The 20,374-nt window shown below is 32.1% G+C and overlaps 9 protein-coding genes and 1 non-coding gene across 10 annotated transcripts; 6 read left to right on the top strand and 4 right to left on the bottom strand.

The window, feature by feature from the left end:
• Positions 1-13: 13 nt before the first annotated feature.
• Positions 14-685, top strand: DFA_02413 (uncharacterized protein; the record flags this gene model as incomplete). The annotated part of the gene is made up of 2 exons (XM_004366741.1): positions 14-545; positions 609-685. 2 exons carry the CDS (start codon positions 14-16, stop codon positions 683-685), a joined length of 609 nt encoding a protein of 202 aa, XP_004366798.1.
• Positions 686-913: 228 nt separating this feature from the next.
• DFA_02412 (uncharacterized protein) lies at positions 914-2,790 on the top strand (the record flags this gene model as incomplete). Its single annotated transcript, XM_004366740.1, has 3 exons — positions 914-1,439; positions 1,525-1,659; positions 1,736-2,790. 3 exons carry the CDS (start codon positions 914-916, stop codon positions 2,788-2,790), a joined length of 1,716 nt encoding a protein of 571 aa, XP_004366797.1.
• A 420-nt stretch (positions 2,791-3,210) lies between these two features.
• On the bottom strand, positions 3,211-5,749 carry DFA_02411 (uncharacterized protein; the record flags this gene model as incomplete). The annotated part of the gene is made up of 4 exons (XM_004366739.1): positions 3,211-4,943; positions 5,011-5,067; positions 5,101-5,145; positions 5,209-5,749. The coding sequence occupies 4 exons, from the start codon at positions 5,747-5,749 to the stop codon at positions 3,211-3,213; spliced, it is 2,376 nt and encodes a 791-aa protein (XP_004366796.1).
• A 352-nt stretch (positions 5,750-6,101) lies between these two features.
• Positions 6,102-8,343, top strand: DFA_02410 (uncharacterized protein; the record flags this gene model as incomplete). The annotated part of the gene is made up of 5 exons (XM_004366738.1): positions 6,102-7,042; positions 7,141-7,881; positions 7,909-7,955; positions 7,996-8,204; positions 8,227-8,343. 5 exons carry the CDS (start codon positions 6,102-6,104, stop codon positions 8,341-8,343), a joined length of 2,055 nt encoding a protein of 684 aa, XP_004366795.1.
• Positions 8,344-8,531: 188 nt separating this feature from the next.
• DFA_02409 (uncharacterized protein) lies at positions 8,532-10,082 on the top strand (the record flags this gene model as incomplete). The annotated part of the gene is made up of 5 exons (XM_004366737.1): positions 8,532-8,825; positions 8,900-9,097; positions 9,187-9,463; positions 9,558-9,721; positions 9,846-10,082. The coding sequence occupies 5 exons, from the start codon at positions 8,532-8,534 to the stop codon at positions 10,080-10,082; spliced, it is 1,170 nt and encodes a 389-aa protein (XP_004366794.1).
• Positions 10,083-10,208: 126 nt separating this feature from the next.
• DFA_02408 (citrate synthase) lies at positions 10,209-11,747 on the top strand (the record flags this gene model as incomplete). The annotated part of the gene is made up of 5 exons (XM_004366736.1): positions 10,209-10,321; positions 10,350-10,372; positions 10,417-10,745; positions 10,824-11,243; positions 11,328-11,747. 5 exons carry the CDS (start codon positions 10,209-10,211, stop codon positions 11,745-11,747), a joined length of 1,305 nt encoding a protein of 434 aa, XP_004366793.1.
• Positions 11,748-11,818: 71 nt separating this feature from the next.
• On the bottom strand, positions 11,819-16,835 carry DFA_02406 (uncharacterized protein; the record flags this gene model as incomplete). Its single annotated transcript, XM_004366735.1, has 8 exons — positions 11,819-11,842; positions 11,907-14,012; positions 14,078-14,397; positions 14,660-14,679; positions 15,230-15,286; positions 15,525-15,661; positions 16,648-16,766; positions 16,820-16,835. The coding sequence occupies 8 exons, from the start codon at positions 16,833-16,835 to the stop codon at positions 11,819-11,821; spliced, it is 2,799 nt and encodes a 932-aa protein (XP_004366792.1).
• DFA_02407 lies at positions 15,007-15,088 on the bottom strand. The gene has a single exon. It is a non-coding gene; the product is annotated as a tRNA-Ser (tRNA).
• Positions 16,836-16,935: 100 nt separating the features above from the next.
• Positions 16,936-17,989, top strand: DFA_02405 (uncharacterized protein; the record flags this gene model as incomplete). Its single annotated transcript, XM_004366734.1, has 2 exons — positions 16,936-16,972; positions 17,043-17,989. 2 exons carry the CDS (start codon positions 16,936-16,938, stop codon positions 17,987-17,989), a joined length of 984 nt encoding a protein of 327 aa, XP_004366791.1.
• A 90-nt stretch (positions 17,990-18,079) lies between these two features.
• Positions 18,080-20,318, bottom strand: DFA_02404 (uncharacterized protein; the record flags this gene model as incomplete). Its single annotated transcript, XM_004366733.1, has 4 exons — positions 18,080-19,312; positions 19,403-19,636; positions 19,702-20,154; positions 20,244-20,318. 4 exons carry the CDS (start codon positions 20,316-20,318, stop codon positions 18,080-18,082), a joined length of 1,995 nt encoding a protein of 664 aa, XP_004366790.1.
• Between the last annotated feature and the right edge of the window lie 56 nt (positions 20,319-20,374).

Genomic DNA, 20,374 nt, shown 5'->3' with positions numbered 1-20,374 from the left:
TCTCACAAGATATATGGTTATACAACCAAGTACTTCACACAAAAAAGCAGTAGTAGCTATCGACTTTGGAACTAGTTGTAGTGGCTATGCATCTGCATTTATTACAAATAATGATAATGTAGATATCTATGCACACGATTCATGGCCTGGAGGAGGTTCAATCAACACAAAGACTGTGACTGTGATCTCACTCGATCGACAAGGTAGACTCGCTAAATTTGGGTATGATGCTCGTGAAGATTACGATAATGCTATCTTTTCAAACTTCAAGATGGTGCTCTTTGACTCGGTGTCAAGAGAAAATACAATGGTCAAAGCTGACAATTGTGATCAGACTGCATCAGTAGAATCTCTCATCACAGAGACACTCAAGTTCTTTAAACAAACAAGTTTGGAGAGACTAAACAATGGAAGTTTTAACAAGTTAAATCAAAGAGATGTACAATGGGTCATTACAGTACCTGCAATTTGGGATGACGCTGCAAAACAAATAATGCGTCAGTGTGCTACCAATGCTGGTTTATGTACATTTGCTGATGATAAAGGTATGTCAAGACAATAGCTATGTAATAACATTTAATTAATTCTATTTCTTTTATCTCACTTAGAATCACTGTTACTTGCATATGAACCAGAGAGTGGAGCAATGGATTGTATCTTTGAAAAAACAAATTCACAATATTAAATTAATTGTTTTTTTTTTTTTTTTTGACTGACAAAGGGGGTGTGTGGTGAACAACCCCATCCTGAAACTTGCCGCTCAATTTAATCAAATTAATTGTTTTTTTTTTTTTGAAGAGACTGACAAAGGGGTGAACAATCACATTAACAATCAATCACATATTCATTGCAATATTGATCATCTAATTATTAATTATTATTATTTTTATAGTTATATAATTTTAATAATATAATGTCAAGTCTTATACCTCCACATAAAAAAGTATTAGTATCAATTGATTTTGGTACGAGTTGTAGTGGCTATGCATACGCATTTATTACAGAAAAGGATGTTGATATCTATGTACATGACTCTTGGGCTGGAGGAGGGTCAAACAGCTTAAAGACATTGACTCTTATATCAATCGATCAGGCAGGCAAGTTGGCAAGATTCGGTTATGATGCTCGTGAAGATCATGGCAATGCTATCTTTTCAAACTTCAAGATGGTGCTCTTTGACTCGGCGACAAGAGAAAAGACAATGGTCAAAGCTGACAATTGTGATCAGACTGCATCAGTAGAATCTCTCATCACAGAGACACTCAAGTTCTTTAAACAAACAAGTTTGGAGAGAATCAACAACGGTAACACCAACGCAGTCGAACCAAGTCAAGTACAATGGGTCATTACAGTACCTGCAATCTGGGATGACGCTGCCAAACAAATCATGCGTAGATGTGCTATCAATGCTGGTTTATGTACAACTGCTGATGATAAAGGTATGACAACAAAAAGATTAATATTCTTTTCATTCCCTTAAACTAATATTTTTCTTTCTTTTTTATTCTTTTATTTCATACTTAGAATCATTAATACTTGCATATGAACCAGAGAGTGGAGCAATGGACTGTATCTTTGAAAAAACAAACAACTATCATGTAGCTGTTGGTCAAAATGTTCTTGTTTTTGATATTGGTGGTGGAACTGCTGATTTTACTGGTATGTTAATATTGTATATTAAATTTATATATCATATATTAACTATTTTTAATTATTTATTTATTTATTTAATTAGTCTATAAACAATTAGAAGATGGAAAGATTGAAGTAATTGTTAGACCATTTGGTGGAAACTATGGATCAACCTATTGTAACCAAAACTTTAAGAAATTCATGTTGGAATTACTTGGTGATGAAGTTACACAAGATATGATTGACAGTTCTGACTTTATGACATTGATGGACAAGTTTGAAAGTGCTAAAAAATCAATGTCTGATAGTTCATGTAATGACGGAAAGTCAAGATACATTTCCTTTAATCCACGTGTATTTGACAAGAATATCGAATGGCTGAACCAACGAATTCAAAAGTATAATGTCGCCAACACTGCCAACATCGAATACAAGAGATCGGGACATCTTGTCATTCCCATGGAATCATTTATGACCTTTTTGCAACCATTATTCAACAAAATAGTAGATTGCGTCAAGACTCAAATGCTACAATGTGATAGTATCAAGAAACCAAATTTCATCTTTATGATTGGTGGTTTCAGTGAAAACTACTTTCTACAAGAATTGGTAAAGAAAGAGTTTGCATACACTGGTGCCAAAATCATCGTTCCAACCAGACCATCATTGTCTGTCGTCAAGGGTGCATGTAGATTCGGTCTCCGTCCATCTGTCATTACCAAACGTACATTGCAAAGAACATATGCTGTCAATACGTCAACCTCCTATAATCTAGAAGAACATTCGGGGAGAAAACAACATCTTGTAGATGGGATACCATATGTATATAATATCTGCGATTCATTTGTTTGTGCTGGACAGTCGGTTGGCATTGATGAAATAATAACTCGAACCTACTGGCCACTTAGATTATCCCAAACTACTCTCGCCATTGATATTTACTCATCGCTCTTGTCTGATATAAAATACACAACCGACCCTGGAATTTCCTTTGCCGCCGAATTATTAATTCCACTCCCTCCAGGTGACACTAAAGATGAGAAATCGGTTATTGTCTCAATGAAGTTTGGTGCCACCGAAATATTTGTTACCGTCGTTCAAACTAAAACCCTTGAAAAAGTAGAAGCTACAATAGACTTTACAATCAACCGAGCTTGACAGAAGAAATAAATTAGATACAATTTAAATTATAAATTTCATTCCGAGTCTGCATGTTGGTAGAAAAATAATAAACAAATAAATATATAAATTTAAAAGTAAAGATATATTCATAGAGTTTTTTTATTCACAGGGTTGTATGGCCCACTCATGTTAAAAACTAAAATCTCTTACAACCCTGTGCATAAGAAAATGGTTTTCTCTCACAGGGTTAATTTGAAATCACTCATATAGTATTTATTATTATCATCTAATCTAATTTCTAAAACCTTTAAACTATTAATCTCTTCTTCGTTTGACTTTTGATGACGATGATCGTATTTTCTCAAAGCATAATATTGGAATTCCTGAAGCCTTGTTAGTTTTATAGAAATTATATTATATTATTATACATTATTTATTTAAATTTATTTAATGAAGTTAATATTTGGTAATTGAATTTGAAACAAAAGAAACCAAAGATGGAATTAATTGAGTGGTATCATAACCTAAATCGGCAACGATGATCTTCTTTTGAGGTGTATCATAGGTCTTTCTAAATTCTTCGATCATCAAATCGGTATTCTCACCATAGATCTTTATGAAATAATAATCGATTCCTCTATTCTTCATGGTTTTGATGTGTTCTTCTGGATGACCTGATGTATCACCATGTGGTAGAGAATCAGAGACTGAACCGAGATTGTGATACTTTGTACCGTGACAGGGTGCATCAGCAACATGTATGCACACTTTGGTGTGATCGTCCTTCCAATCTTGTGATAGAACTTGTTGGAATCCTCCTAGAACGTCTTCTGGAACATCTCCACCTCCACTTGCAACGATCCTTGCCAAATTTTGTTCGAGTACTTGCATGTTTGATGTAAACATTATGTTTTCGAATCGAACGGGATCAGTGTGATCACGATAACCAACAAACGATACTTCAAACTCGATACCAGCGTGTGCATTTAAAAGTCCCTTGGCAAGTTGAACCATCTTGTTTTTAGACTCGTCAATCCATGGTTGCATCGATCCAGTGATATCCATGCAAATACATAGTTGTACAGATGGAGGTTTAGTCTTTTCAAGCCGTATTTGATTTCTTCTTTCAATCTCTTCTTTGTTCATTGCGAATTGAATGGAAGAGTTGACCTTGACACCAGTCTTTACGTGACGTGCAGTAACAAATACTTCAGTGGCACCAAACTCTAATGTCATCTCGATCTTTCTATCTTGGGGTGTGTCACCTGGTGGAATGGAAAGTGTTAGGTCGGCTGCAAATGATATTCCTGGATCGGTTGTATACTGCATGTCGGTAAGATGAGATGTGAATATGGCCAGTTCGACACACTGTTGATCGGCTCTAGTCGGTACAAATGTCTTTGTTTTGCTTTCATTCATTCCAAGAGATTCTCCAGCCCTGACAAATACATCACACACATTCTTTGCATATGATTGACCATTGATCATAAACTGCTTTCTCCCAATGTGCGGAGTTTCAGCTGTGATGAGACAGTCAATCTCGACAGCATACGATTTTTGGACTGGACGTTTGGCAACGACCGATGGACGTAGACCGAATCGACACGCTCCTTTTGCAACACATAGTGATGGTCGCTTTGGAATGATGACAGTAGCACCAGTGTATGCAAACTCTTTCTTTACCAATTCTTGTAGAAAGTAGTTTTCACTGAAACCACCCATCATAAAGATGAAATTGGGTGTTCTAATGGCTGGGTTCAAGTGCATTTGGTACTTTACACACTCGACTATACCGTCAAACAACGGATTGAGGAATCTCATAAACGTGTCCAATGGAATAGATAGATGCCCAGATCGGTTGTATTGAATCTTGCTACCATTTACTTGATTGTACTTTTCGATTTTTAAAAGTAGCCAATCAACATTCTTGTCAAATACTCTTGGATTAAATGCAATGTTTCTTGGTTTACCATCGTTGACTGAACTATCACACATTGATTTCTTTACAATTTCAAATCTGTCCATCAATGACATGAAATCTGTGCTATCAATCATTTCTTGTTCAACATCACCACCAAACAAATCCAACAAGAATGTTTTAAAGTTTTGGTTACAATAGGTTGATCCAAATTTTCCACCAAATGGTATTACAATACTTTCAATCTTTCCATCTGCTAATTGTTTATATGCTAAAAAATAAATAAATAAATAAAATAAATAACTATAATATTATACAATATATTAATTATTACATACCAGTAAAATCAGCAGTTCCACCACCAATATCAAAAACCAAAAGAGTTTGACCAACATCTACATAATAATTATTTGTTTTTTCAAAGATACAATCCATTGCTCCACTCTCTGGTTCATATGCAAGTAACAGTGATTCTAAGTGAGATAAAAGAAATAGAATTAATTAAATGTTATTACATAGCTATTGTCTTGACATACCTTTATCACCAGCAGTTGTACATAAACCAGCATTGGTAGCACACTGACGCATTATTTGTTTTGCAGCGTCATCCCAAATTGCAGGTACTGTAATGACCCATTGTACATCTCTTTGATTTAACTTGTTAAAACTTCCATTGTTTAGTCTCTCCAAACTTGTTTGTTTAAAGAATAAGAGTGTCTCTGTGACGAGCCATTCTATCGATGCATTCTGATCACAATTGTCAGCTTTGACCATTGTCTTTTCTCTTGACACCGAGTCAAAGAGCACCATCTTGAAGTTTGAAAAGATAGCATTATCGTAATCTTCACGAGCATCATACCCAAATTTAGCGAGTCTACCTTGTCGATCGAGTGAGATCACAGTCACAGTCTTTGTGTTGATTGAACCTCCTCCAGGCCATGAATCGTGTGCGTAGATATCTACATTATCATTATTTGTAATAAATGCAGATGCATAGCCACTACAACTAGTTCCAAAGTCGATAGCTACTACTGCTTTTTTGTGTGATGATTTTATACTTGAAGGAATGAAAACCATTGTTTGAAATTATTTTTTATTTTATTAATAAAAGATAAAAAGATAAATAAATATAAAAATAATGATATTATAATAAATGAAGATTGGATGCGAGTTCAAGATAAAAATAATTATACAATTATTATTATTATGATTCAGTGAGTGTTCATTCCACTTCGCTCTTCTATTGCACAAACCATTAACCCTTCCCCCTCACACCCTAACCCTCACTTGGAAAATATTATTTATTTATTTTATGTTGTTCACCATCATCATCCCTATGGAGAGCTGGGTGAAAAAATTTAATGTTTGTTGTGTGTCTACCATCCTCTATTTATTTATTGTCAAATATAGAGAGAGATAAGAGATAGAGATGAGTTCATTATTAGAGCTGATATCCTCCAAGTTTTCAACTCCAAAGAAAAAGGAATTTGAATCCCCTCCTCCTCATACCCAAGGCCAAAATAGTCTTTCTAGTTATGGTTCACAAACCCGTCTACCTACTCCTCCACCTCCACCTCCACCTCCACCTCCTTCTTCTCCTTCTGTAGAAGATGATCAATATGTCGAGGTCATTCCTTGTCAAAGTTGTAGTGTTCTTCAAAAGCAACACCAAGATTTGGCATCAGATCTCAACAAAAAGATCAACGAAAAGGACTCTGATATTAAAAGGTTAAAGACAACAATCGAAATGCTCAAAAACTGCAAGAATGAAATCATCCAACTCAATGAAAAAGTCCAGTACCTCGAACAAGAAAACAATCAAATCAAAAAAACCAATATGCAATACATTGAACAATTCAATCAACTCTATGCATCAATGATCTCACACAAGAATCTAGCAACTCAATACGGTCAAACAATCGAAGAAAAATCTCGTATGATTGAAGACTTGCAATCGAGTATTCAGTCAAGTCGTGCTACAGCCAATGAACAAATGGCTATAGAGTTCCGTCAAAACAATAATCAAGCTTCGATATTGTCAACCAAACGTCCAATGTTGGACAAATTTGCAGAAAGTTATCTGATTTTTATCGACCAATACATTGCTCCCTTTATGAATGTCGTACCAATGTCCATCAATGACAGAACTGTCGCTTTCATGGTCCAACAAATCTTTAAAGGTTGTTTGGAACTCTGCAATAAAGTCATTCACGATCCACTCTCTCCCATCACTCAAAACATGACAACCCAAGGAAAACAAACCATGGAAAACAGCTATTTTGAAATTATCGGTGGAATGGATCCGAAAACCATAGTACCATATCAAAAAGCTTATAAAGAATTTTGTTTTATTCATCAAATACTATCAATGTATGTAGTAGATAGTAATGTTAAAGATAGATATTTTATCGACCTTTATTTATTGAATTAATATTTATATATACTCTTATTTTATTTTTAATTTTTAGTGATGGATCACAAAACAATGATGTGAATACACTTATTGATGGTTGTTGTAATTTAGCTTGGAGAATATTGTTGACACAACCTTCAATAGAGTTTGGATGTGAACCAAAACCTTGTGAAACATTCAACAAAAACAGTCATACCACATTCCCAGGCCTAGAACCATTGGAGAGAGGGTTTGTTGATCTTTGTGTTATTCCTCAAATTGTTACTGTCAAAGACAAAACACAAGTAACAAAAGCTTTGGTTTTCTTGGCAGACTCTCAAAATGAAGTAACATCGAATCAAAAATTAGGTCCCTCAAAACTGCAAAATCTATTATCTTCTCAAAATAATCAAAATAATAATAATAATACAACAAATATTAATAACAATATTAACAATAGAAATAATACTGGACCATCTGTATCTATGACAAAGAATCATTCATCGATTCCAGAGCAAACAACTACATCAACAACAAAAACAAGTAATTCTGGATTATCCAAGGACTCATCAACCTTTGTTCCTAAAAGTAATTTAAAAAATTGGACCAAAATGGACATTGATGATGGAAAGAAGAAAGAGTCGAGAAGCATTCCAGATAGTCCTGTTGTCGGAGAAGAAAAGACCAAATTGCCCACAGCTAAGGTTATGTCCTCGACTAGTGTTGTCTCTACAGCAAAGGTAGTTCCAAAAACTGCCATAAATACAAAAAAACCTGTTTCTAGCCGTCATTTTAATAATGATAATCATGGTCACCAGTAAACAAAATTATATTCTTTTTTTAGTTTAGTTTACTTTAAATTTATAATAAAAGTCAAGTCTTCTTTTTTTTGTAGTTTTGACTTTTTTAAGTTAAATATAAAATTATATAGATTATCAGTTTCAACAACAACAAAAACAACAACTACTACCACCAATCAATGATGATAAAGAGAAAAGACAACCATTTATTGGATGTGATAAAGAGATTGTAAAGTTGGCAAAGATATGCACAGATGTTAGACATGTCATTTCATGTGATGGAGAGTCATGCTATTCCTGTTGTCACGACTTGTCAAATGTCTGGGTCTGGCAAGACAATGTTTGGTAGATACTTTTTAAAGACACTTCAAGAGAGAGAGGATTTAGCAAATCAAGTTAAAGAACAACTTGCAAATACTGATTTCCACGATCACGTAGATTATTTCAATATCCATCAATCTAAAGCACTTTTACTTTGATTTCAGGTGTATCGATACCAAAGAGAATCTGTCAATTGATCAATGGGTCACATTCATCAAGATAGCATTCTTTCAATCGATTGGTATCTCTTATGCCGATATTCATGACAGCTATCACGTAGACTCTCTTTTCAAAAAACATAAAGATAACCTTTATCAATAATTTATACACTTTGATGAAATCGAACATGTGCTACAGTACATTGACAATCGAGATGATTTCACAAAGGTTGTGTATAGACTGTGGCACCAACTCTTTATTCCTCTTGTCAAATGTGGTGTTCCAGTCTATGTATCGTGTAAAACACCAACACTCTACTCTCAAAGACGAGATACAAACGATGAGACCAGGAGCTGGTACACCTGATCACCTAGTCATCAGATGGATCATACTCGATCCTCAATGTGATCATATTCAACAATTGTCACAACGTTTAAATGGTCAAACTTTAGATAAACATTCTTGTCAACTTTTAAAAGATGTAAATATACAAAAATAATAATAATATTTTAATAATTTAATTTCTAAAACTAACTTTATCTTTATCCTTTATAGTGGACAGCAGGAATTCCTGTATTAGTAAATTATGCTTTAGAGTATACACGATCATCATCAAAGGAGATTAGTTTAAAAGGTTTTAGAAATTTTATGATTAAAGAATATCAATGTGTAGAATTAACTCCTTTTGATTCATTTCAAGATGATAATATGAAAGATATGTATCTTGAACTTTTTAGAATCTCTATTCTCAGAGTATGTACAAAACAAACAAAACTAAAACATATATATATTAATTATAATTTATTATGATTATTTTACTTACCTCCCTCATCATTTATCAGGTTCCATTGAATCTTGCATCAGATAGGGAGATCGATCCAGAGTATTGGTGTATTCCATCTGAAAAGGGGCGTACCAAGAAATACAAACTTGTAGATCTCATTGAAACATATCATGTTTCTTTGATATATTATGGTCGTTACGAATGTGTATGTAAATATAAATACCAAACAAAAGGACAGTTACTCAAAGAACAACAGATATTTCCTCAAACTGGTATCCGATTGAAAGATGCTTTACGTGATTGTTTACGTGATAAATTAACTGCACTCTATGATGGTGATCAAGTACCAAATTTATTTTTCTAAAGGTATGTAATGTTATTTTAGATATCATTTAATTAATTAATTAATTATTTATTTCTTTTTTATAGGATACAAGAATATCTTACTTGGGTGTTCAAGTATGGCAGATGGATGTTTTCCAACCTTTCAATTCAATGGTCATAAATGTGATAATAACAAGTTTATTGTTGAAAATCATCAATGGTTTGGTGATTGGGATCATCCTATTTGTGATGGCTCACTCTTTGAAAAGGTTTGGAAGCAAATGCATTATATACAACAGGCTCAGATTCAAATAGTTCAGATTTATATTTTAAAGTAGATAATCATACTGGTAAGTACACCCAAAGAGTTTACTTTTGTTTTTACTTTTAAAGTTATTAATATTAATATTATTTATAGGTATTGCATTTACTTTTGTGAATAGATCCTGGGGTCTAGGCTATGACACAAAAATACAAAAAGCTATCAATCAACTTTTCGCACACAGCAATAATAATAATAATAATAATAATAATACTAATTTATCAATTGATACTATGGTATTAGTTGTTATAGCAATGAATATTTCTGATTCATTAAACGATGGAAACCCAATCATTTATAATGATTAATGGTTGGTTATCAATTTAACCCAAATCCAAATGAAAAGAATAGATTTAAATTGTCAATCCCTCATAATACCCAGTTAATCATTCTTACAAAGACTGGTCAAAGTTTATTGTTTGGTGGTCATATCTATGACATTCTCAATCGTTTTAGTTAAATTAATAAAAATCATCCTCTTTCAAAGATCACCGTCCCAAAGATATTTATTTAAATTTATTTTAAAATTTTATCTTCGTGTTCAACAGTGATTATGATGATCATTTTTTTTATAGAGGTGGTTTAAACACATCACATTGTTTCATTCATTCATTTCAATTCATATTTAGTTTGTTTTATTAGTAACAACAACAATGTCAACAGAACAATATAGTAAAGGATTAGCAGGAGTATTTGTAGCAGAGTCTGCTATTTGTACGGTTGGAGTCAAGGGAGTAGGATTAAACTACAGAGGATATGATATTAAAGAGTTGGCTGCACAGTCTACCTTTGAAGAGGTTGCCTATCTAATGATCTATGGTCGTTTACCAACCGAACAAGAATTGGTTGCCTACATTCGTACTCTATCATCACTTCGTCAACTCCCGGGTGCATTGTGTGATGTATTAGAACGTATTCCTTCATCTGCTCATCCAATGGATGTACTTCGTACTGGTTGTTCTTTATTAGGTGTAAGAAGAAGTATAAAAAAGATATATTATATTATTTTCTCTATCTAATCATTTCTATTTTCTATTTCTTTTTTTTAGACATTAGAACCAGAAAGTAAAACAAATGATCAATATCAAATTGCTAATAGATTGATAGCATTATTTGGATCAATGTTGTTGTATTGGTATCATTGGACTACATCGGGCAAGAGAATTCAAACCACCACACATCAAGATGACTCGACAGCTAGAAACTTTCTCAAACTATTGAGACTTGACGGACAAGAACCACCAGCCCTTCACGTTAAAGTGGTCGATGTTTCTTTGATTTTGTACGCGGAGCATGACTTGGCTGCCAGTTCTTTCTGTGCTCGTGTCACAACCTCTACATTGACCGATTTCTACTCTGGTATTTGTTCTGCCATCGGTACTCTTAGAGGTCCACTTCACGGTGGTGCAAATGAAGCTGCTATGAAATTATTAGAACAATTTAATAATCCTCAAGATGCTGAAACTGGTGTAAGAAATGAAAAGAGAAAAGAGAAAAGAAAAAAGAAAAAGAAAAATTAATTATTAACTATTTATTTAATTTACTTTTTTTAGATTATGAAAATGTTATCAAATAAAGAATTAATAATGGGATTTGGACATAGAGTATATCGTAATGGTGATCCAAGAAACCCAATTATTAAAGAATGGTCAAAGAAATTAAGTCAAGAAGAGGGAGGTGATCCCAACTTGTTTGCAGTGAGCGAACGTGTAGAACAAGTTGTATTTAGAGAGAAAAAGATGTTCCCCAACCTTGACTTTTACAGTGCCTCTGCCTACAATCAAGTTGGTATCCCAACACTCTTTTTTACTCCAGTGTTTGTCATTTCTCGTACCACTGGTTGGGCCGCCCATATTATCGAACAACGTGCCAACAACAAACTAATCCGTCCATCTGCCATTTATACTGGTCCAGATTCAAGACCATACATTCCATTAAAAGATAGAAAATCAGAAAGAAAATCTTCTCTTTAAAAAAAAGTAAAATAAATATTTTTATTAATTTGAGGGTAAAATAAAACCAGATAATTTAAATATAGAAATAATCATTTTACGATGATTACCATATTCTATTGGTAAAAAAGGATGAGCTGTCATATTTTTAAAAAGTGTATGAAAAAATTCAATATATACATTATTATTATTATTACAATTATTTTTACCATTTAATTTTTGATTTAAAAATAATAAATAATTTACCATTAATAAATGTTCACCAGATTGATTTGTAATATGATTTGAAATAAAACTCGATTCCAAATGCAAGGTGTTGTAAATTTTTAAAACCAATTGAAAATATTTGTTTTTTATCAAATTACCAATTGACATTCCAAGATAATATAGTTTGCTGATATTTGGATTTGGATAATGATCTAGAATATGTTCAGTGATGGCTATTGATGTTGGATTGATAATATTGTGTGCTCCAATGGTAAACAATGCATTTTCAACATCAGAATCTACAAATTCATCCTTTTCCTTGAATTTTTCGACAAGTGATTGTACATATTTTATATTATTGTGTCTAAAGACTGGTGCCACCCAAATAAACCTTGGATTGATTGTCTTTGCCTTTTGACAGAATTGAACAAATAAATCTGTTCTCTTGTATTCGATTGCCAACGATAAAATGATAAACCAAAATGATTGTAATGATTCAAATACCTCTATATGATTCCACATTTGAGGATCATTACCACCCAATATAAATAGTTGAACTAGTAAAAGTTTCTTATCTAGAGGTTCATCTTTTTGATTTAAACCATTTAATAGACCAAAACTTGAAAATAATTCCATAGATTCTTTAATTTGATCACAAAGACTAACGTCTTGTTTATAACCTTGAAATTCAAAATCTGTAATATCAAGTTTCATATTTGATTGAAATTGATTACAAACCAATTGTTGAAATTGATAATCGGTTTGTAGTAGAAATGGTTTAAATGGTAATTCTTTGATGGTTGGTGTAATTGTTGGATTTAAAATTTTAAAATATTCCATCAACAATTCAAAAGATTCCCTATCATTTTGAATAATTGATTCTACAATTCCAATTTCAAAATCTATCATTATTCTTTTAATTGGTTTGTTACTATTATTTTGATTATTATTATTTGATTTTCCTCCTTTTTGTTGTTGTTTTAATTGATCTTTTTGTAATTTTAATTCTTTTCTTTGATTTACTAATAATTGCATTAAATATTGTAAAATTTCTATTTTCTTTTGTTGTGATTTTACATTTACTACATCTTTTAATAATACTCTAAATACATTTGATTGAATTGATGGATGTTGGTAGATTTTTTCAATCAATTCGACCGATACTAGTGACGAATGAATCGATGTACAATAATTGATTGACAATGCTTGCAATAAATATTCTGCCGATTCTATTGATCCTTCCCTGATGGCCTTGTCAAAAATAGATGGATCAGTTTGACCATTTTCAATACAATATCTAAGATAATCTGTATTATTGGCAGTGGCCGCCACAATACCATAAAATCCATCATCTTTGGTATGTTTGATACCCGTCAATACCGAATGATTTGCAAATCGAGCCAAAATGGTCCAATATTTATACATGTATTGTTGAACTTCATTATATACATTTGGTCTTAGATTTTGAATGATACCACATAGGTCGACCAAAAATTCAATTCCACCCTTTGATTTGTCCTTTCCAAAACGTTTAAAATTTCTAAAGATTGTTTCTAAACTTTCTAAATTTGTCATTTGTGGACCCATTCTATCTTTACAATGTTGTAATAGTATTGGGTCTAAATAATCCTCTGATTTACTAAAACTATTAATAAATACTTGATCGGTCAATGGGATGTGGGGACGATAGAAATTGTCTGCAATTTTTTTGTGTGGATATATTTGAACCATCAACTCTAAATCACCAGAGTTTAGAGCACTTTGATAGAAATGTAGTGTTGTTGTCAAGTCTATATTTTTATCCAACCCAATCTCCTTCATTATCATTTTAATCATCTCTGCGCTAATTGGATCAATCGTTTTATAAATCCAATTGTTTATCAATCGTTTTGTTAGATGATTCTTTAATTCTCCAAAATGATCTTCTTTTTTTTCAAGTACTTGATAACGACTTTTTAATCTTTTATATTCTTGTAAAATACATTCAACAACCTTTACATTGTTTGTTTTTGTTGCCAATCTTAATACATTATATAATATTGGTTTTTCATCAATTAAATATCCTATTGGTGTTTGTGACTAAAAGTAAAATAAATAAATGATTAGTTTTATCTATCTTTTTCTATCTTTCTTTCTATATTTACAATAAATTCTTTATAATCGGTTGTTATAATATCTTCTAATAATGATGATTGATAGATTTGATGATCATTGATATTGTTTGGTTCACCAAACAAGCAGGTGACATCACAACCCTTGTTTGCATAGTTGTACGACGATGTGTGGAGTATAGTCGCAGGAGGTGATGTTAGATACTTGATAAAGAGATCGGTTCTACCAAACTGTACGCATTGATAGAGTGATGTGATATCTTTTTCCTTGATACTCTCTAATCCCAACATCTCGGGTATCACAGATGTCCACTCAAAGATGTTGTTTCTAATCACAACATTTTGAAATATAACTAATTTAAATAATGAATAATCCATCTATCTATCTATCTCTCATAAATCTAATCTAAATCTAATACATTTACTATTATTACTACTAATGATTAAAAAAAGAGTTCACTTTTATGACATTTGTGTGTTTAATGACCCTCATATTAAAAAAAAATTAAAAATATTTATTTTTTCAAGTCTATCAACATTTTAACAATCCTTTTTCAACAAAAATCTCTATCTAAATTATATCTAAAAAAAAGTATCAATCAATCATCTATCTACTTTCAATTAATTTCTTGATTCTTTTTTAAATTAACTATAATTTAAAATGATGTTCATTTTTTTCCTTTTTTTTAATTTAATTTTCATTCCAATAATCTTCTTACAGCTATATAATATTGAAAGGATTGCTAAATTGGAAACTGAGTGCAAAAAAGAACATTGTTTTTTATTCAGACTGTAAAAAAATAACATTGTACCATCTTTTTTTTGTTTATAATTTTTCCTTTGGGAATGATCAATGTAAATTAATGAATCTTTGTTATAAATGTTGCACCGAACTGTGGAGAACATGGAAATGACAAAAAAACCTTTTTCTGGGACGACTTTAAAAAAACAAAAAGGTTTTTCGACATCTGCAGGGTTCGAACCTGCGCCTCCGAAGAGAATTGATTTCTAGTCAATCGGCTTAGACCACTCACCCAAGATGCCTTGGTTGAAAGTTTTTTGGGGCCTTGGCCTTTTAAAGGCAAAATTTTGGTAACCAAAAGCCGACAAATGCAAGCCACCCAGAAGCATCTGTCAGACATGAGTAAAACCAATTAAGATCGACACTACTTGAGTTATTCTTACCTCTTGCTGGTATCGAAAGATTTAATTAATAAAACATCGTCATCACTGAGTAGTGCTCTTCCAGAAAAAAAGTGATACTTATAAAAAAAAAAGTCACAAAAAGCCACAACTAATTACCCTAGTGTGCCCCATTGTTCAATTATTTATATCATTATCATTATAAATAAGGTTTATCAAAGATCACCAACCAAGAATAAAAAACAAAAAATATCTCGCCCCTTCCTCCATATCCTTCTCTAATCAACACGATACTATGGTAAAACAGTATCGAACAAACAATAATAATCATAATTACTTGCTGGTGGAGTTTAATGATTGTAGAATCTGTAGTCTATGCCATATCAAGTAACGATCATAGATAGAAGATTCCCAGAGTACTATCCATTCAAGTAACCTAAATACATAGGAAGGTATCAATGTATGATATCCAACCTTAAATCATTCTTAAATAAACAGAGTAGTTAGTACCAGGGGAACTAACTACCACAACATGACGTAGTCACTCCGTTACGTGTTGTCTATAAATATGAGACTAAACACTCATATTCGATGATCTACTTACTACATACGTATATTATCTCATATCTCTCCCCTCACATTTACTCTGTCTTATTGTTGCCTTATCACCTTGATACACTCTATCTCTCTACCACTTGCGCTATCTACAATGATCATTACAACAAGTCAATACAGTTTGAAAACAGTATTCACATTACTATTACAATTGAATTATCAGATATAAAGGTGGCTGGTGATGGAGATGATGATAACGATGAAAATTGTGTATGGTAAAGGCCAAGGTTTCGTCGGTTTGGCTATATTAGATCTAATATAACAAATGTATAGTCGACCTGATAGGTATTAATACCTATAATAAAAAAGGTTCCTCTGAAACCATCGCCCATGAGATCGTCAAAGTAAATAATCATCTGATTCCGTGCGAGACAAAGTTAGTTTGGTTTAACTGAAATAACAAGTCGGAATAATTATTTATTATTTGTATAAATATACAAAAAGGTTGAAGATTGTATCAATTTTCACTAATAAAATCCACTTTACTTTTGTCGACCACGCACAAACAATATATTTATTCTTTCTTCAACACGACTGTTTTAACAAACAGATAAAGTAGATCAGATCCAAGTCTCAGTACAATAACATGGTTTAAAACAGCAGCAACAGCAGCAGCAGCAACAGCAGCAGCAGCAACAGCAGCAGCAGCAATAACACAACAACAAATCTCGTTGCTCGACAAGTAGAAACTCGGTTAGCTACATGAATGCAGGATGTACAACATTGCATAACAAGTAGTTGAGCATAGCTATGCTATGTTGTCACTCACAAAGCACAGTACAGCACACAAGTAGTAGTATTAGATTTATTTTTAATCTAATATCTAATCTAATATCTAATCTAACATCTACTAATGCGAGGAGGAGAATAACAATGTTACTAGAACACCAACAACTTGCATTCAAGTTCAACTCCACCATTATGACATCATCATCATCCCTTTCAAACAAGCTTATAATAACTACTATAATAATAATAATGAAAAGAGTAAGATATAAATATATATCAGTTTCATACCCATTGAATAAATCATATTAATTAAAACAAATCCTTTCTTTCTTTTAAACAACATTTAAGTATTAAACATACCCTTTTTAGAAACTTAATAATAACAAATAATAATAATCTAAAACATGAACTTTGGTAAACGTTTAGCAACTTCATTTTTGGGTATGTACATGATATATAAACTTTAAATTAATTTCATCAAATAATTAATTAATTATTTCTATTTAAACAGAGGCCTCACAAAATTCAAATCCAGCTCCAGCTCCTGCTCAACCACAACAACAACAACAACAACCTCAACAACAACAACAACAACAACAAAGCCATACTCAATCAAATACAACAACTGGTGGTGAACAAGATGTACCTTTTGAATTCAGATTCCCAAACAAGGAAGCATTATTCAAATTTGTTTCTGCTTTTGTAGCCAAGGGATTTGGATCCAATAACACTTCCTCTGTCACCGGTGGATCTTCTTCATCATCGGGACCAACTTCTTTCCTTTCATCGATGATGAATAGTAGTATGGTTGATAAAGTCGTTGGAAACCGTCAGCCTGGTCAAGAGCTCGTACTCTCTGGTAAAGACAAACCATCTATTGTTAGTAAAATGACCGATTTATTTAAATCAATCACTCAACAAACTGAAACTCAACAACAATCTCATCAACAAAGAGATAATCAAGAAGAGGATAGAGAAAATCAAGGTGATGAAGAAAGACAAGATCAAGGTGAGGAGAATCAAAGAAGAGCAGGAGGATACCAATCACAATCAATGGGCGGATCATTTGGTAAAAAGGCATCTTCATTTGTTAGTAATGCAATGTCAAACACTCGTAACAACAACAACAACGATCGTAACTCAAATAATAATAATGATTATGATGACAATGAACAACAATCATCAAACAACGATGTTGACCAATCATTGACAGACAAGATGTCAAATATGTACAAATCATATTCTAATCAATCCAACCAACAACAACAACCTCGTGACCAATCACAACAACAAACATCAAACAACTCTTTTGGATCTTCAATCTCCAACTTTGGAAATCAGGTAAAGGATAACATTAGAAATTCATCATCTCAAATGCCACGTCAACAAAGACAACAACAACCTCAACAAAACAATAATTATAATTATAATGACAACAATGATAATAATTATAATTAAAAAACACTACAACATTTCTTTGTTTTATTAAATGATTATTATTATTCACTCAACAATTTAATATTATTTAATCTTTTTATTAATTTTTTTTTAAAATAAAGATTCTTGAAATAAACAATGAGAATTTAAATAATCATCTGGAGTAAAGAAAACGAGGAAATCCTTGATAACTTGAATATCATTATTTTCATCGGATGGTTTTCTTTCAAAAGAATCAAAACCAAGTTGAAAAAGATGAGCTTGTAACAAGATTTGGTTGGCTGGTTGGTTCATACGATTAAAAAGCAAGTCAAAGCAATCGATATACGTTGCAATGACATGGGTTGTATTAAGACACGGATAGATTCGATGAAACATTAGTAACATGCCCTGTTGGATGAGTTGATGGAATTCTTGTTCCTCGTCAGAGGCACGATCGATAATATCGTAAAAGAGAGGGAGTATACTTCTCGCCAAGACATCGTCAATCTGTACCTTTCTTTCAATCAGTGCCATTCCCGATTGACCGTGGTAATCTGATACCTTTATGCCGTTTAGGTCTAGGTTGAATCGATAGACCAGACTAGTCATCTCTTGAACGAGTCGACTTTTGATGAGGTAGGGGACTGGAGTAAGTCTGATTAGATTAGACATGATAATGATGACATGGTCAGTGATACGATAGTTTTCTTGAATTTGGAGTAATCGTAGCAGACGGAGATGTAGTTGCTCGTATGTGAAGATTCGGGTGAGGGAAGGACTGTCAGCATCCTTGTTCATGATGGCATTTAATGTACGCAACGTATAATCAAGCATAAAGAACCAATCCGAGTTGTAGAGGTCAATGTCTCGATCGAGACTATCCAATATATACTGGTCTAGCCCATAGCGTTTAATCACAGACACTACAAATTCCGGGTGCATCGTGAATGCATCGAGAAACTGTGCAACGTTTCGACCGTGGATTGCATCATGCATATAGTATTGTTTGACAAATGGAATAATCATTTCCATTGTCGCCCACGGTAATGGAGCAATACAAGGCAACGACGCAATCACATTGGACAGTTCCTCGGACGACTGTGCATAGACCGATGGATTCTTGGTCAAATCCATAATAATAGTCAACAGTCCGTAACGGTCTATTAATCGATCTCTCCACTCTTCCTTTGTAATAATTATATTTGCCAATGTATACAATGAACATGACATCATCACCTTGTAATTTGGATTTCCTTGTTTTAGCAAATCACAAATAAATTTTAAAAGTGAATCATTATTTCCAATCAATTCCATTCCTTGACTAATTAATGTTAAATTGGTTACTAATCTAACTGATTCATTCTAAAAATAAAAATAAATATTAATATATTAATTAATTAATAAATTAAATTAAATAAATAATATTTATATTATATTATAATTTTAAAATACATACAGATACAAGATGATAATATTTTCTTTTTCTTTATCTTTTTCTTTTTCATTACGAATAAATTTAAATTTATCATTTATAATTTTCATTAATTGTTTTAGAATACTTTCTTTAAATATATCTTGACATTCCCAATCATCACTTGTATAGACCAACGATCTAATTGCCATGGCTGCAAAGAATTGTTTCTTTTCATCTTTTAAATCTTCAACCATCTTTGGTAATAGTTTTGCCTAAAATAAAATTAAAATATTAATATTTATAATATTTGTCTTTTCTTTGTTTGTTAAATATTTACCCTTTGATTTAAATGAATCATTAAATGATCATTTATGATTTGATGATTTGATAATTTTGATTCTTCCAAGATGACACCAAATAGATAAGTTTCTCTAAATGATAGATACTTGATCAACTGATCATACATTGCTGTTATTCTATCGGTCACTTTGTTTTGAAGATCATCATTTTTAATCACTTTATATTGATTCAATACAGCTACTACCAATGACCATTGTAATACTATTATTTGATAAGAACTTCTAGCATCGTCATCAGAGTTATTACTATGACTACTACCACCAAACTTGGTGTCAATGATACTGATTAATTCCAAACATGATAGTATCTCTTGATCTTTGATTTGAACACAATCAAACATTGAATCGCTCATATCAATAATCTCTTTTGTTAATATATCTATACATTCTTTTTTGTTATTATTATTATTTATACATTGTCTAATCTTTTTCTTAATAATTATAATAGTAAAAAAAAGAGTTAGAATCATTCAACTCTTCTACAATCTATTTTATATTTACAATTATGATTTAATCATACCTCGATTATATCTTTAAATCTATCTACACTATCTTTATCTTTACCATCATTATTACTATTATTATCTCTATTCATTTTTACACTACCCCGCTTTGGGTCGTTAAAGAGATCTTCGTCATATTTTGTATCAT

The sequence above is a fragment of the Cavenderia fasciculata genome (assembly GCF_000203815.1).
Source record: "Cavenderia fasciculata unplaced genomic scaffold Scf_Dfasci-G-b-143d02.r1-5, whole genome shotgun sequence".
NCBI lineage: Eukaryota > Evosea > Eumycetozoa > Acytosteliales > Cavenderiaceae > Cavenderia > Cavenderia fasciculata.
The sequence above is the reverse complement of the archived record's forward strand: the minus strand, read 5'-3'. Positions and strand labels throughout refer to the sequence as shown.